Source organism: Anser cygnoides, chromosome 23 (genome assembly GCF_040182565.1).
Source record: "Anser cygnoides isolate HZ-2024a breed goose chromosome 23, Taihu_goose_T2T_genome, whole genome shotgun sequence".
Taxonomy (NCBI): Eukaryota; Metazoa; Chordata; class Aves; order Anseriformes; family Anatidae; genus Anser; species Anser cygnoides.
The window spans coordinates 2,209,373-2,224,120 of NC_089895.1; the positions used below are offsets into that span (position 1 = coordinate 2,209,373).

At 59.1% G+C, this 14,748-nt stretch overlaps 4 protein-coding genes across 11 annotated transcripts; 1 reads left to right on the plus strand and 3 right to left on the minus strand.

Moving 5' to 3' along the window:
* Nucleotides 1-174: 174 nt before the first annotated feature.
* Nucleotides 175-4,022, minus strand: LOC106040243 (phospholipase A2, membrane associated-like). 5 transcript variants are annotated; one of them, XM_066982295.1, is made up of 7 exons: nucleotides 3,795-4,022; nucleotides 3,603-3,674; nucleotides 3,363-3,459; nucleotides 3,114-3,249; nucleotides 2,665-2,790; nucleotides 2,385-2,533; nucleotides 175-2,305 (listed from the first exon to the last, which is right to left on the minus strand). In XM_066982295.1, the coding sequence occupies exons 3-7, from the start codon at nucleotides 3,403-3,405 to the stop codon at nucleotides 1,848-1,850; spliced, it is 912 nt and encodes a 303-aa protein (XP_066838396.1). In that variant the 5' UTR covers nucleotides 3,406-3,459; nucleotides 3,603-3,674; nucleotides 3,795-4,022; the 3' UTR covers nucleotides 175-1,847. The 5 variants fall into 5 exon arrangements, with proteins under 5 accessions (XP_066838396.1, XP_066838394.1, XP_066838395.1 ...); XM_066982293.1 differs by having other exon boundaries at nucleotides 3,363-3,462; XM_066982294.1 differs by lacking the exon at nucleotides 3,603-3,674.
* Nucleotides 4,023-4,827: 805 nt separating this feature from the next.
* On the minus strand, nucleotides 4,828-6,531 carry LOC106040245 (basic phospholipase A2 Cdr-13-like). Of its 2 annotated transcripts, XM_013187995.3 has the most exons (5): nucleotides 6,396-6,531; nucleotides 5,975-6,027; nucleotides 5,523-5,667; nucleotides 5,285-5,391; nucleotides 4,828-5,185 (listed from the first exon to the last, which is right to left on the minus strand). In XM_013187995.3, exons 2-5 carry the CDS (start codon nucleotides 6,012-6,014, stop codon nucleotides 5,061-5,063), a joined length of 417 nt encoding a protein of 138 aa, XP_013043449.1. In that variant the 5' UTR covers nucleotides 6,015-6,027; nucleotides 6,396-6,531; the 3' UTR covers nucleotides 4,828-5,060. The 2 variants fall into 2 exon arrangements, with proteins under 2 accessions (XP_013043449.1, XP_047923364.1); XM_048067407.2 differs by lacking the exon at nucleotides 6,396-6,531 and having other exon boundaries at nucleotides 4,829-5,185; nucleotides 5,975-6,050.
* A 1,005-nt stretch (nucleotides 6,532-7,536) lies between these two features.
* On the minus strand, nucleotides 7,537-8,942 carry LOC106040244 (phospholipase A2, membrane associated-like). The gene is made up of 4 exons (XM_013187993.3): nucleotides 8,836-8,942; nucleotides 8,171-8,315; nucleotides 7,887-7,993; nucleotides 7,537-7,682 (listed from the first exon to the last, which is right to left on the minus strand). Exons 1-4 carry the CDS (start codon nucleotides 8,870-8,872, stop codon nucleotides 7,537-7,539), a joined length of 435 nt encoding a protein of 144 aa, XP_013043447.3. The 5' UTR covers nucleotides 8,873-8,942.
* A 1,623-nt stretch (nucleotides 8,943-10,565) lies between these two features.
* UBXN10 (UBX domain protein 10) lies at nucleotides 10,566-14,148 on the plus strand. 3 transcript variants are annotated; one of them, XM_048067401.2, is made up of 2 exons: nucleotides 10,566-10,812; nucleotides 11,955-14,148. In XM_048067401.2, exons 1-2 carry the CDS (start codon nucleotides 10,672-10,674, stop codon nucleotides 12,822-12,824), a joined length of 1,011 nt encoding a protein of 336 aa, XP_047923358.2. In that variant the 5' UTR covers nucleotides 10,566-10,671; the 3' UTR covers nucleotides 12,825-14,148. The 3 variants fall into 3 exon arrangements, with proteins under 3 accessions (XP_047923358.2, XP_047923359.2, XP_013043423.3); XM_048067402.2 differs by lacking the exon at nucleotides 10,566-10,812 and adding an exon at nucleotides 11,059-11,147; XM_013187969.3 differs by lacking the exon at nucleotides 10,566-10,812 and adding an exon at nucleotides 11,207-11,621.
* The last annotated feature ends 600 nt before the right edge of the window (nucleotides 14,149-14,748 follow it).

A 14,748-nucleotide genomic window follows, 5' to 3' on the forward strand; every position in this document is an offset into this window, starting at 1 on the left:
CATAATTACTGGCTTGGGCAGGGAGAAAACACAGCCGGTGCAAAGCATCCTCCTCCCTTGTGTTTTTGTAGTTTTGGGAGCTTGCTGGTGCCCAGATGCCCCTTGCCAGATCGGCCTCCAGGGTAAGAAAAAATAAAATAAAATGCAAGCGGTATATAATGGAAGGCTGAAAAGGGGATGATGGTGTCGTTGGCTTGGAGGGAATCTCTAATTAGTTAGGTGATGCCCAAAGACCGTTTTAGCCATTTTTTCTGGTGCAGAGGTCGCAGATGCGTAGTGTCGCGTGCCTCGCAGAGCGCTTTGCCAGAAACCCCGGCACTGAGGTGGGGAGAGGAATTCCCCTGTCGCTGAAACCGAGACAGGGAACGAGGATGTGGCTGCGTGGAAATCAGAGGGATGGTGAGAAAAAGGAACTGGGCTCAGGGCCTCGGCAAGTCTCTTCCCCACGGCTTTTGCTGAATTCCCACACACGTTTACACAGAGCTGCCTTTTTTCACACCGTGCACCAATTCCAGCGCTGCCTCCAGTGCTTTTGCAGCCCAGTTTATTGCACCTGAGGTAACAGAGCAGCCCCTGGAGCTTGAAATGAGCCGATTTGTACAGCCAGATGTCCGAGCAGAAAAATACATAAAAAGTTAAAATTAATCCAGAATTTAAATAGAGAGAGAGCGTCTTTCGGCTCATCCTGGTGTGCAATCTGTCTGCTCGAGCGCCCCTGTCCCATCTCGGCAAGGATTTGATCCTTGATTTAAGCCCTGCAAACAGCAGCTGCTCGGCACAGGGCTGCGCTCTCCTTCCTGGTGGGTGCTCGTCCACCCCCCCGGGCTAAACACCGGGCGCCTGGTTCGCAGCTGGAGGGAAACCTTTCTGGTTTAAGGGACACTTCCTTATTCGAGGAGTGCTTCCCGATTTAAGGGATACTTCCTAGTACAACTGAGTTCAGCTCTGGGGTGAGCCGGGGTGGGAATTGCAGCTGCTAATGCCCAGGGCACAGCAGAGCATCCTCCAGCCCCAGAGAAACCCCCTTTTGTCCCCGTTTTTGGGGTTGTGTTTCATTGCAGAGCCCTGTGGCAGTTTGTAGTGTTCTCCAAGTCCTCGGAGGAGGTGAGACCAGCTGAATTTGTCTGCAGGGCAGAAAACCTGCATCACTGGGATGCTTGAGGCAAGAGGAAGCAGCCACAGCCTAAACTGCCTTTTCCTAGGGGACGTGCTGGGGGTTGTTGCAAAATAAGGCCAAAACATTCTTTTCTGGTGAGAAAGATGTTTTGCTCTGTTCTGAGGGTTAGGCAAGCGTGAGCTCCCCGGCCGTCCCAGTGCAGCAAAGCTCATCGGCACCCAGCCCTGCTGCAGCATTGCGCCTGTCCCCGGACTCTTACAGCAGCTTCCATTCCTTCTGCCTTGAGGCAACTGCAAATTTTGGGAGCCTGAAGGCTGGGGCTGAAGCTGTGGGCATGAATGAGCAGCGGGGAGCACAGACTGGCTGCTCCCTCTCCTGCAGAAAGGGGGTGACAGCGGTGGGCGACGTGGGCAGCATTATAGCCACCTCCCTGGCTGGCCGTGTGAAACGCACTGCGATTATTTCCCCGTGCCTCGGCCTTACGGTTGCAGTTGCAGTAGCCTTTACCTGGCAGAAATTGGCACGCGCTTTATTTCAGCGGTGCCTAAACCCTCGTGCCATGCCTCGTCTGGCGAGACCAGGCACAAGCCAGGCAAAGGCGAGCTCTGAGCCATTTGGAAACGCTGCTGCAGGACGCAAGAACCTCCCGCTGTCAGTGTTAAATCAGGGGCTCCAGGTATTGGGGGTGATGTTTGAAACAGGCTCTGGACTCTGCTGCGCAGCTCCAGTTTTAGGGTTTTGGTATTTCAACGGGAAGCCCTGCGCACAGGTGAGCTTCTCCCCGGTGCCAGGGGTTGTCACTGGGTACGGCGGAGTCGCAGCACACAGAGGCCCAAAGCTTTTTGCTCTCCGGCTTTATTTTGCAATATTTATTTTGGAATATTTGGAATATTCCAAATATTTTATATATTTTACTTGGAATATTTGTTTTAGTTTTATTCTGCGGTGAAGCAAACAGCTGGGGGAGCCACGACGTTTCCGTGCAGCGACTTGCGCGTGGGGAGCTGGAGCCGAAGAGGACAAATTGCCAACTTGTGCTGGCTTCCATCACCTCGCCCTTCACTGTGACAAGGCGCAGGTGTCCCGCTCCTCCCTTGTTTTTCTCAGCAGAAATATCGCATCTGTGCAGCTCTCCCTCCTCGGATCCAGTGTCTAATGACGCAGCTTCACACGAGGGCGGCTTTCCTCCTGCCGAAGCCAAAACAAAGCCCCGAGGAAGAGGGTTGGGAAAGGCTCCTGGCGCTGCGCTGAGCCCCGCTCTGCTTACCAGCACGGAGGTGGGTTCGTGAAGGGCCCCTCTCCGTCAGCAACGCCTGCCTCGGCCCTGGCACTTGAGCAGCGCCCGGCTGCGTGCCCAGCAGAGCCGAGTCGCCCGCTCGCATTTGCAGGCTCCCCGCTGGCACCGGGTCCCCAATCCTGCGGGGAGCGAGAGGAAGCACAGCACAGGGATGGCGTTTCGGGGATGGCTCCAGGGAGCTGCTAAGGTGGCAGCGGGGACCCCGTGGAGGTGTGTGCGAGGATCCCAAAGCTCGGCCCCGGGGACTTACTGCAGGCAGGGCCCCCTGCCCGGGAGGCGGCGAGGCGCTGGCTCTGTCCCACGCGGCAGCGGCGCGCAGCCAGCCGGGCGTAGCAGCAGGCACGGAGCCGGCAGCACCTGCAGCGAGAAGGAGAGCCTGGCCCCAGGCGAAACGCAGCCGGGGCTGCTCTCTAACCCGTCCACAACAGGGCTCTGCATCCCCTCCTGCACCAAAGCACCCAGGAGCTGCTCCGGGATGCTCTCCAGCCCCGTCCCGCTTTCGCCCCTGTCCTACACCGAGCCTCTTCTCAGCTTCCCTGTGCCACCCGGCTCCGAGAGCCTTTGTGCATCCCGTCTTCGGGACCCCTCCTGGCCCTCTGCTGCCATCCCAGCAGTTTCAACCGCTTGTCTCTGCCTCTCCAGGGCTGAAAGAAGAGGTGAGCACTGCCTCGTTTCCCCAAAAACCTGTTGTTGCTGTACCGGTGCATCGAAGCTTTCGCTGCGTGCCCGCGGCCCCATCCCGAGTCGCAGATGTGCGCGGTCAGGTTTGCCACCGTGCTTCCCTCCAGCCCCGGGGCGAATGCAGGCGGGAGCTTTCCGTGAGCAGCAAGCATGCCTGGAGTGACCAGAAAATGGGATCTTATGAGTTACGTACAGAAATCTGCCTTGGGCAGCTGGAGCAGGGGAAGTTTTGCTGGGATCTCCCTTTCCAAGCCCGGCCGCACTCACCACAAGCAAGCAGCAGGGCCAGGACCACCAGCAGGATCTTCATCGTCCTCTTACCCGGACCAGGGAGGAGAAACGACACCGCTTTGCAAACCTCCTTCTTCTGAAATGAGGCCAAATTATCTCAAAATTTGGAGGCAGAAAGGCAGGGGTGCTTCCTTACACCAACGGTGCTGCCTCTTGGCTGAAAGCAAACGCGTCCCGGTGCTGCCCCGCCGCCCAGACCTCTCCCCGCTCCCGTACCGCTGCTCCTGGCACCAGGGCAGGACTGGGCAGCCACGGACCGTGCCTGCAGCCCCTCTGCTGAGCTTTTCCCTTTAAAGAAAAGAGCGAGACGCGGCGTGCTGCTGCCTCCTTCCAGCACCCCCACCCTGTTTTTGTTCCTGTGACAGCCCCACGGGTGCCGGCGGTGGGCTGAGGCTGGGGGCTGCTCACCGGGGGGACGGCGACGGCTCCGGATCCCCGCTGGCCGCCGAGTGCTGCCCTCCGGCTCGCGGCTGGAAGCGCCAAAATGCCTCCTCTGTCCCCGCACGCCGTCCTGCTACGCCCCTTGGCTCGCCGGCCAAACCCACCCTCTCCCCGCAGCCCGGCCTTACGCAGCCCAGAGCCCCCCAAACACCCTCCCGGTGCCACCCCGGGGCTCTCGGCAGCCTCCTGGTGCGCTCCCGGTGCTGTCTGCAACTTGTCAGTGCTTCCCAGAACACCCCAGTGCCCTCCCGCTGTCCCCCAGTGCCGTCCAGAGCTTTCCAGTACGCTCTCAGTGACCCCCCCAGTGCTGGCTAGGGACTGCCAGGCACCCTCCTTCTGCTGAGAGCGGCTCGATAACTTCCCGGGGCTCCCCAGTCTTATCCAGAGCCCCCAAGGACATTCCCAGTGCCCCCAGTGCTCTTTAGAGTCCCCGTTGCCTTCCTGCTGCCCCCCAGTGCTGTCTAGAGGCTCCCAGTACTCCCCCCAGTTCTATATGGGAGGGCACTGGAGTCCTCCAGACAGCACAGGGGGGTGTACAGGGATGTTATTGCAGTGCTATAAAGCACTGGGAGCATACTGGGAGGTACTGGGTAGTACTGAGGTCCACGTCCCCATGTACTGGGAGGCTTTAGACAGTTCTGGTAGGCATCAGGAGGGGATTGATGGGCACTGGGGGGCACTGGGAGCACGCTGCCAGGTTCTAGATGGCACTGGTAAGGGTATCGAGGGGCTCCAGGCAGCACCTGGGGATACTGGGAGTGTACTGGGGGGTCTCCAGCCAGCACTGGGGGGCACTGTGATGTTCCCGAGGGGCTCTTAGCGGTACTGGGGTAGGCTGGGAGGCACTGAGGGGGCATTGGTGAGCCCTAGACAGCGCTGAGGTGCGCTGAGGTGTTACTGGGAGCACTGGGAGCGTGCTGTAAGGGACCCAGCGGCGCGCAGGGCACCGAGTACCCTCCCAGCACCCAGTGAGCGTCCGCAGAGCCTTCGACGTGCTCAGGGAGGGCGACGCCGGCAATTCACAGCGCTTGTGCCCTGCCCAGCAGCAGCTCGCCGGGGACGGGGATGATTTAAGCCCACGATTTATTTTCACACCGATTAAACTCAACGCCGACGTGGCGCACGCGGGTCAGACCGCGGATCAGCCCGGGCGTGCGGCTCCAGGTGCAAAACCCCGTTGGGAGCAGGGGGCAAACCCGAAGCGTCTCCTCTTTGTGCTGTCCCCCGGCCCCGTCACCTGCACTTGTACCGGGGGTAGAGGCGGTAGCGCCCGCTGTAGCTCCGCAGGCTCCTCTTCAGGCACAGCCCCAGGCTGCGGTCGCACTCGCAGGAGAGCTTGGCGCACCAGGAGCCCTGACCTGCGGGGGGGGGGGGGTCAGTGAGCCCGGGGTCAGCCCCGGTTCTTATTTTATTTTATTTGAGGGGGGAAAAACCCGTTTTCAATGCCCCCCACTTACTGCAGGTGGGGCTGCCGCCGTGCCAGCCGTAGCGGTAGTGCTGCTTCTTGGCGTTGCAGCGGTGGCGCAGGAGGCCGTCGTAGCAGGTGTCATGCAGCTGGCAGCACCTGTGCAGGATTTTGAGGCTTTTGGTGTTTTTTTTTTTTTCTTCCCTGCTTCCCCTCTTCCCCAGATTTGCAGCCAAAGGTGCCCGCAGGATGGTGAAGTTTGGGCAGAGGGATTTTAAGTGGGTGCTCACCTGTCCGTGGCATCCTTGGGCCGTCCGTGGCCACCCAAGCCACAGTAGCAGCCGTAGGAGGAGTAATACAGGAAGGCGTTTCTCCCGGTCACCTTCGTGATCATCTTCTGCAGATCCCAGAGGTTCCCACCAGCCAGGGATGAGCCTGGGGGAAAATCAGCGGGGCTGACACAACCCCTGTCCCCCCCCGCCCCGTTAAAGCAGCAGCGGCGAGGACGCCGCCTCTTTGCCATCCTCCTGGTACCCGTGCATGGGGTCTTCTGCTGCGACCTTACCTCCTGCGACAGGAGGGGACTTGTCCCCAGGGTGGGAGAGTCGTTTTTTAGGGGGTCATTACGAGTTTCAGAGAGGTGGTGACGGAGGGAAAAGGGAAAGGTGGAAAACCCAGCAGGGCTGGCCCTCATCGCGGCGTCGCACACGGCTGGGGCCACCCTGAGAGCCAGGACACCTACCCCAGGCAGACAGCACGGCCAGCACAAGGAGGGAGTTCATCTTTTCGACGAGCCTGGAAGAAGAAACCAAGCCCACATCATTTCCCCACCGCATCAGCAAGGTTCTCGCGGCGGGCGACCTCTCCTCTCTGCTCCCTCGCCCAGAGGCAGCGGCGGTGCCTGGCTGGGGACGGAGCAGGGAGGCTGTGCCCGGTGCTGCCCGGACTTCGGTGGTGGAGAGAGGGGGGAAAAAAAAAAGCAAAATGAAGAGAAAGCAGGAAAAGTTGGAGCCCTTGAGTGCTGCGGTCCCGGCCTGGTGTCTAAAACAGCCTCTCCTCTGCTGCTCGGCCCTGCTTTCCCTGCCTGCGCCTCCATCCCCGCTCGCAGCGCAGCTTTTGGTTAAGGCAGGAAAGGGGGGAAGCGTTCCTCCATCCCCGCTTACCTCGGGGAAGCCTCCGCCGCTCGCAGGACGCGTGGTTGGCACGGATCCCTTTATATAGGGCTTGCTCCTACCTCTGCTGACCTGCTGCCGGACGGTCAGCTCGCCCCAGTTTTGCTGATGGGACTTTTCAGGAAAGGAGAAGGCGCCGTCCTTCCCCTTTACAGGAATGCAAGAAACCCCCCCACGGCCCCCTGGTCCGTACCGGCAGCGATGCTGGGGAAGCGGCAGCATTTCCTTGCACAGGGTCAGCAGGGGGAAGGCAATCCTTAAAGGCTGACAAAAAAACGGCTCGCCTTTGGAAAGTACGGCGTGGTGACAGCCGTTGAAAGGGAGAATCCCTTGGTCAACAAAAACGTCAAATTTTCTTAGCGAGTAAACACCAGAGGAGGGTCTCAAACAGTCTCCCACATTTTCCCACTTCCTTTGCTCCTCTAAAAGCACCTTTCTGCCACACCTTGCCTGCCCTTCAATGCAGCGCTGTGTTTTGGCTCTGGGAGTGAGCTCGGGGAGCAGGAAGGAAGAGGCTGGGAGAAGCCTTTTTGGCTGAACCAGGTGAACCAGGCTCACCACAAGGAAATCATTTCACTGGCAAACCCCAGGGAGTTTTGCTCAGTGGCATGTGTTTGTCCCCATTTCTGAACACAAAGCGCTGGGATTCGAGCAGCCCTGCGGTGGGATAGACCCAGCTGAGAGGGGAGTAGCTGAATTTTGCAGTTTGCACCACATCTCCAGCTTTTTGGGGCTGCTTTTGGTGCCACGGAGCATCGGGCAGCTGGTGCGACAGGGTCAGGAGGTGCAAAAGCTCCCACCAAATGCCACAGCCCGGGTGCCACTGCTGCTGCTCCGTGGTATGACAGAAACACACCACAGAGCACTTCTCGTATCTTTTATTCAGATTTTTATTTTATTTTGTTTTATTTTATTTTATTTTATTTTTTCTGGGAAATTAGATCAGAGGAGGAAGAGACTGAAAACAAACCGCAATGTGTTTTCTGGGGAGCTGGGGGACCTCCAGCCCCAGCGTGTGCCCCTCCTCACCCCGCACAGCCTTGCAGAGAGGAGGGCTCCAGCTCTGCTCAGTGCCTGGTAATGAGGAAAACCGCTCAAAACCCACAAACACGCTGCTCCCCCCGCAACCCCCTCAGCACTGGAGCTTGCTCCCTCGGCATCTCAGCTTGAAGTAGAAGCGGTAGGACGGATTGTAGGACGCCAGAGTGCCAGCGAAGCACGACGCCACCGCCTTGTCGCACAGGCAGGTCTCTCTCTTGCACCAGCTCTGCTCGTTACCTGCGGGGGACAAATGCAAAGTTCTGCGGTGGCTTTTCCGTCCCCCAAAGCTGGCGTCGGCCGTGGAAGATGCTGCGGTGGCAGGGGGGGTCTGCGGGCAGCCCCGACACCCTGCAGGGCATCATCCCTGCCCGCTGAACCCTGCTGGCCACTGCCACGCTGGGGAATGCCCTTCCCTGCTGCAAAACGCCCGCTGATACTCACCGCAGGCAATGTCCCCATCGGTGACATCAAACTGGTAGGGGGTTATCAGGGGGCTGCACTTGCTCTCTCGCAGCCGCCTGTAGCAGCAGTCGTGGGCACGGCAGCAGCTGCGGGAGACACCGTGTCAGTGTCAGGGCCCTGCCCGGGCTTCGGAGGCAAGGGAAGGAGCAGACGGCCGGGCAGCAGCACGAAGTGGCTGCAGAACGGTGCCAAAACCCCTCTCGGAGCTGGCAGCGAGGAGCTTTTGCAGGGCTGCCCCGCAGCGACAGTTTTCAGGGACTCACCTGTCGGTGGCGTCCACCGGGGTGCCTCTGCCCCCGATGCCGCAGAAGCAGCCGTACCAGCTGTAGGAGAGCAGGGCGCTCTTCCCCGTGACTGCCTTGATCATGCGCTCCAGCTCCAAAACGCTGCCACGGGCTGGCAGCAGCCCTGTGGAGGGACAGGGGGACAGGGGGACAGGGGGACAGGGGGACAGGGGACAGATGGACAGAGGGACACGCTCACACCGGCACAGTGTTCCCCGTGCAGCACCCGCACCGTGTTGCACACCAAGCAGAGCAGTAAGTCTCACGTTGCTGCTCCCGTGCACGTTAACTCTTCTCGGGGTGCCAGCATGAGACTCTGAGAATCCCCAAAACCACCTCTGGATTTTGTTTGCTTTTCGCAATGACTGAATTTGGCCTCGCAGGAGGTAACAGCGGTCTCTTCACAAGCCCTGTCTCACTCGCAGCCCTTGGTCATCAGCGCCACATCGCCAGCATCAGCCTGGGGTTTGGCAGGTGACAACGGGCCCCAGCGCCTCTTAAAATAAATATCAACGTGAGCAGCCCTACGCCAGGCATTGCGGAGAAACTGCAACGTTCGGCCAACACCTGCGTGCCCAAAACCTGTGGGTTTGGGTGATATTTACGCCAGGAGGATGAGATCCCAACCTCACCCCCCAACTCACCGCAAGCCAGCAGCAGGGCGAGCAGCAGATTCCTCATCTTGGCGGAGAAGGGAGCCGAGGCAGCGGGCGGCGAGCAGCTCCCTGGGGCTGTTGAACTAAGAAGGCAATAAAATCCCACCCTCCTTACCCTGCCCAGACCCTGCGGAGCTGAGGCTTCGCAGGTTTGCTTTATATAGATGGGGAGGGGAGAGGTCCACCCCCTCCTCGGTCCATGCATCGCGCAGCGGCTCCTTGTCCGCCCCCCTTACACAAAACCCAGACAGCCACGGTGCTCCCTCTGAAATGATGCTCCTGCTCTCCAGACGGGCACGAAGATCACCACCACGGGGTTAGGTGGCTGGGGAGACGCGACACAAGCGTTTTATGCCCAGAAGGTGAATATCTGGCAGGGCAGAGGTTGTCACCTCTTCCTTCCAGCTGCAGATAGCCATGGTGCCATTTCCAGGTGGTGCTTGGCCAGGGGACGGCGAGCACCAGGGCCCACTGTGCAGATTTATGGTTTTGCTGTCCTGACATGAGGGCACAAGAGACCCCCGGGCTTCCCATGCATGGACAAGGGGTCTGTGAAATGAGATCATGAGCCAAGCAGGCTGGAAGCGCCATGAAAACCCCACCTGAGATGCCTTTTGAGCACAGGTCATTGAATCACCGTGCCTGAGACATGATGCAAAGGGAGGCAGAGCACCGGAGGAGATAACGAACAAAGGCGGCTATCACTTCTGAGAAGCCATGGGGCCAAGAGCAAACAGACATACAAGCAGGCACTATCGGAATGTGTATGCACAGCTCCACCCTTGGTAATTAACCGTGCTTCTAAGGAAATTTGGGCATTAAAAAAATGGGTCACATGGTTTTTATTCACAGGATCACAGAACGGGGGAGGCTGGAGGCACCCTTAGGCCCATCTGGTCCAAGTCCTGCTCAGGCACCATCACCCGCACAGCACCACAAGGGCTTCCTGAGGGTCCCAGGGCCCCTGCCGCGTGCCACCGTGTGCCTGCTGCCTCTCGTCCCGTCCCTGGGCACCCCAGAGAGGAGCCTGGCTCTGTGCTTCGGTTCCCTGGTGTCTGTGCACACCGCGGAGCCCCTGAGCCTCCTGCCCTGCTGAGCAGCCCCAGCTCTCCCAGCCTCTCCCCACAGTGCCGCCATCCCCTTGGTGGTCCTCGGCTGGGCTCGGCGTGGCCATGGCTGGGGAGGCCCCACCAGCACCAAGCAGAGGGGCAGGATCAGCTCCTTGATGTGCTGGCAACGCTCGGGACACGGGGACATGGGGACACGGGGACACGGGGACACCGGGACACCAGGACACCGGGACACCTGGTTAATGAAGCCCGTCCAGACCCGCACTATCACTTTTGGCCACTTTGTGCCCATTTCTGTCCCGCATTGCCCCGTGTGACGTGCCCCACAGCAATGTCATTATTATCCCCTCATCTATTGCCCATTTCTTGCTTTCCTGGAAGGAGACCTGCCCGCCGCCATTCGCAGCCTGGCTCTGCCGGCTCTGAGCCAAAAAGCCCCCAATGTGTTGCTTTAGCTCTGTTAAGGTGTGTGTTTGGTTTTTGTTTGTTTGTTTGTTTGCTTGCTTTTGTTTTGTTTTGTTTTGTTTTAAGGGGTGCTCGTGGAACTGGTGGGTTTGGTGTTTATTTGCCTGGTTTTACTGAGGTTGAGGCTGTTGGATCGCACTGCTGTGAGGCTACTCCCATGAAAGGGGGGGGGGGTTTAAAAGCCGATCCCGAGCAACAACAGGCAGGGTTCAGCGCCGCGTTCTCAGCCGCGGGCCGCGTTTTGGGTTCAAACAGCGCGGTTTTGGGAACCGGGCCGGGTCTCCACAACATGGCGCCTGGAGGACCGCGGCCTGCGGCGCTCTGCCCAGCGCAGCCGCTCCTCTCTGTGGTAGCGGGGCGGGGCCGGGAGCGCGGCCGGAAGTGGGGCGGTCGCCTTGGCAACGCGGCCGGGCTGGGCGGCGGGCGGCAGGTGAGGGGCGGGCGGGCCGGGGGCCTTGGGGGCTTTTTGGGGCCCTTTTGGGCCCTCCTGGGGGGCTTTGGGGCCTTTTGGGGCGCTTTTAGGGCCCTTTGGGGCCTCTTGGGGCCCTTCTGGGGGCTTCTTGGGGGCCTTTGGGGGCCTTTTGGGGCCGGGCTACGCTCGTGGGGCTGGGGCTTGCCCCCCCGCAGGGCCCGCTGCTCGCTCCCCGTGCTGTGGGACCGCAGTGCTTCGCCCCCCCCCCCCCCCCCCCCCATGGGCACTGCGGCTCCCCTTCCCAGCCTCTCGCAGCAGCACCCAAGGGTGACGCGTGCCGTGCTGCCACCGGGGTGAGCCTCCGACACGTGCAGCGCCGGAGGGGTTAAAGAGCCTCCCTCAGGAGAACCCCGCCGGGGTGGCTTCGGGCAGGCTGGTTGGGGCGGGAGGTTTATTCTTCGGGCTGCCGGTACAACGGGGGATGTGCGGGAAGCTCTGCGGAGCCTTCAGGCGTTCCTCTGCACTGCCTCGGGGCTTCTGTGGCAGCGCTTAGGAAACCAAACAGCCCCGTCGCGGGTGCGAGGCGGCTGCGGTCAGTTGCCTGGGTGCGCGTCCGTGCTGCTCTGCAGGAGCCCTGGCTGGGAAGGGCGCTGAGCGGCCAAACAAACCAGCCGCGGCTGCAGCCTTCCCGCCGTGCTTGTTCCCTCCCTTCTGCTTGTCATCAGATCGTCAGGGATTTTTTTTAAAATGCACAAAGCAGTCGGTCGCAACCAGAAAGTCCACAGTGGGAACTTAATTCTTAGTCACAGGAGCAGCAAAAAGGCCAGGTGCATGCTTAGCTTATCCATCTCCCATTTGCACGTAGCTTCTAGCTTTGACAGCAAATGGCTCTGTTCTTTTTGTCACAAACTTCCTTTGCGAGGGGAAGGGCGCAGCTTTCCGATGCTCTCGGTCAACTTGAAGCAATTTGTGACCAAGCAGCACCTGCACACACGTACTGCTGATACATACTGTCGTTATCACACCGTAGGACTCAGACAATGCGCCGGATTCTTGCTGTTGTTGGATGACACCCGGCGTAAAAGCTGCAGGGAGGTTAAACTCTGTAGAAGCTTTCAGGTTGGTTCCGGTAACTTTTCCTTCTGCTGCCCTCTCTGCAGGTGTCCTGGGAAGCAATGGCCACAGCAGCTCTTCTGAACTCAGCACCAGGTCACTGCTACGTCCCTCCGAGCACCGCAGCCCCTTTCTTTCAGACAAACGCCGCCGCCATGCACGTGACCCGGCCCAAATCTGCCAAGGGACGCACGAGGTCGGCCTTCGGTTACTCCGGGAGCGTGAACGCCTACCCCTGCAGGGTGCCATCGTCCCCAGCAGCTCCCCACGAGTTCGGGAGCAGCCCGAGAGCCTCATCCACAAACCCGGCGTTCCCACCTGGCCACGTGTCCCCGGAGGAGATCCCGGAGCTCCTGCAGCAAGTGCCCCTGAGGAGCTCCTCCTCGCTCAACAAGTACAGGGTGCTCCCCTCCATAGGCCGGAAGGGCGCGGCGGCAGAGCCGAGCGACCAGCACGAGGTGAGCTGGGGGCAGGGGGGTGCTGAGGAAACCCCAGCCCCTTCCGGGGAGCGAGGATCTGCCAGCGGGCCGTCAGAAACCCACGTCCCTGGTGGAGAGAGCTCGTGTGCTCAGCGTCCCCCCGAGAAGCTGGGAGGGAAAACGAGGCGGGAGAGCCCTTCGTTGTCAACCCTAAGTTTGGAAGAACCGCTGCAAGAAGAGCCACAGCTGCTGCTCGCTGTTCGGTCCCCCTCCGGTCAAAGATTTGAACATCGCTTCAAGCCCACAGACAGCCTCCAGACGGTCCTGAGCGTGGCGGAACAGAAAACGGCGGCCAAATACGAGCACTGCAGCGTCGAAACCGTGGAGGTGCCCCGACGGAGCTTCCCCGACCTCACCCGCTCCCTGCAGGAGTGCGGGATCCCCCCCAGGTCCGTGCTGTGCATCCGCCGGGCCGAGCAGCGCGAGGCGGACCCGTAGGCGCTCAGCGGGGCGGGATGCCTCGCTTCTCAGCCACCGCAGCGTCGCTTGGAGCTTGCTGGCTTCCAAAAATTTCCCTCGAAGCTGACTCGCGTACATAACAGGCGCGTGTTGGAGTCCCACCTCACGTGTCCGTACCTGCGGCGTACTAACAGACCTTTTTCCCATGCGTGTGATTACAAGTTCCTTCCCGAGTGCCGCCAACGTTTGGCCTTTTCTGGTTTTTGAAATTGCTGATTTTTCGTCTCTGGAGTTTGTTCCCTTCTCGGAGCAGGAGGCCTCTTCCGTGTCCTTTTTGCTTGTTTCAGGAAGGTGCCACTTCCCAGAGGGCATCACGTGTTTGGGAAGACAGAAGCAGAACTGTTTCACCCTGTGGTCCTCTTCGGTAGCTTCAGGAGGCTGTCGTCAGCCTCAGACATCTCAAGAGAGGCTGCAGCTGAGGTCAAACCCGAAAACCACCTGAAAATAGCAGCAAGGACGCGTTGGAGCTGGCAGATGATTGCCAAGTATTAAAACATTCCTGTGAGGGCTCAGCTACTGATGGAAAACGTCTGTGCGGCTTTTAAGCGTGGCTCCATCACCCTTTTAGGAACAAACAGCTGCTTTTTGGTTGTGTTGCTGGGCAGCAGGGTCTCCTCCTTAGTTTTTCTTCTCTGATTCAACTCCTGTGACCCATAGCTGAGAGTAGGTGGGTTGTCAGGACGGGATGATGCAAAATGCTCCATTTACGCTGAAATGAGTTGGTCTTCAGGTCTAGCAAGTGCTGCTCCGGGAGTTTTTTCTCGTTAAATGTAGTACTTGGAGTTGACCGAGGACTTGGCTCACCCAGCAGCCCGGATTTGTACCAAATTGCTGTGGCTCTCGCAGAGGGGGGTTCGTTAAAGGAGGCTGATAGGGTAACTTGGCAGGTTTGGGGGTAAATACAACGTACGTGTGCTGAAATAAATACGAGTTTCTGTTGGAAATTGTAATGGTTAAAGGCAGTAATTAAAAAAAATGGACAGCTAGCCACACGGTTTGAATAGGGTGAGGTAAAACCAAGGTTTTTTTACATCAGGATATTTCCATCAGTGCAATCACCAGCCTGGCTGTCAGGAAAAGGCCCCTTTTGCAGGAGAGGTGAGCAGCCACTATGTTATCATATTTAACCCAGCCGTAAAAATATGGGTTTTGTGGTACCGCTGGTGATGGCCGCAGGAAGAACATAAACCAGCGTTAGCATGCAGGGACTGGCACCTGCTTTTATGTATATTGTGTTGCTTCTGGTTTCAGAATGTTTTCATATTGCGTGAGAGTAAAATTAATAAAAACCTTTTTGGCTAAAGTTTGAACGGAAAGTGATTTCTCTGGAACTGAAAGTGATTTTTTTCTGGAAGCTTAGCATCACCTTAAACAAGAAATGCCCGGCACCTGCACCTAAACACCTCAGAGGGCGCCAAGGTCAGACGCTCACGTTGCGGCTGCTGCTGCCTGCTGCCCCCACCCCACCGGTTTGCACCTCCAGCCTCTGCTGCACACCAGATCGCGGCCCTGCGCCATCCCCCTGCTGCTGCAGCCCCAAAAACCAGCAAGCGCCGCCCAGCTCCGCCAACAGCACCAGAGTGGGAGCAGCGTGGCCCCCCGGAGCAGCTCTGCAGCTGGAGGATGTTCCTCCCGCGTGTCTCCATCTCACCCGGAGCTGAATGAGACAGCTTGGGCCTCTAACAAACTTAGGCAGCACCTCCTAAGCGTAGTTTAATTATTTTCTTTAATAAGCACATCAAGTCTCCCTCTAGGCAAGCGCCGTGCAGGGAAAACACCTCGCTGCCCCCTTTCTCCCCCTCCTCCCCTCCCACCTCCCTCTCCACACGTGTGGGAAATGGTACAGCAGCACAAGAAGCGCTGGGGGGAAAGAACGGTGTTCACCTGACCTCATTCGGGGTAC

Excerpts from the sequence above, each read along its gene's own strand:
- LOC106040243 (XM_066982294.1), bottom strand. The coding sequence starts at position 3,405 with ATGAAGATCCTGCTGGTGGTCCTGGCCCTGCTGCTTGCTTGTG. Across the intron at positions 3,250-3,362 it reads GGCCCTGCTGCTTGCTTGTG|GCATGCTTGCTGCTCACGGA; the intron begins GTGAGTGCGGCC and ends TGGTCACTCCAG. Across the intron at positions 2,306-2,384 it reads ACGAACCCACCTCCGTGCTG|GAGGAAAGCCGCCCTCGTGT; the intron begins GTAAGCAGAGCG and ends TGGCTTCGGCAG.
- LOC106040244 (XM_013187993.3), bottom strand. The coding sequence starts at position 8,872 with ATGAGGAATCTGCTGCTCGCCCTGCTGCTGGCTTGCG. Across the intron at positions 7,994-8,170 it reads CCGGTGGACGCCACCGACAG|CTGCTGCCGTGCCCACGACT; the intron begins GTGAGTCCCTGA and ends TGTCTCCCGCAG. Across the intron at positions 7,683-7,886 it reads CGATGGGGACATTGCCTGCG|GTAACGAGCAGAGCTGGTGC; the intron begins GTGAGTATCAGC and ends TGTCCCCCGCAG.
- LOC106040245 (XM_013187995.3), bottom strand. The coding sequence starts at position 6,014 with ATGAACTCCCTCCTTGTGCTGGCCGTGCTGTCTGCCTGGG. Across the intron at positions 5,392-5,522 it reads CCCAAGGATGCCACGGACAG|GTGCTGCCAGCTGCATGACA; the intron begins GTGAGCACCCAC and ends AATCCTGCACAG. Across the intron at positions 5,186-5,284 it reads CGGCGGCAGCCCCACCTGCA|GTCAGGGCTCCTGGTGCGCC; the intron begins GTAAGTGGGGGG and ends CCCCCCCCGCAG.
- UBXN10 (XM_048067401.2), top strand. The coding sequence starts at position 10,672 with ATGGCGCCTGGAGGACCGCGGCCTGCGGCGCTCTGCCCAGCGCAGCCG. Across the intron at positions 10,813-11,954 it reads GGCTGGGCGGCGGGCGGCAG|GTGTCCTGGGAAGCAATGGC; the intron begins GTGAGGGGCGGG and ends CCCTCTCTGCAG.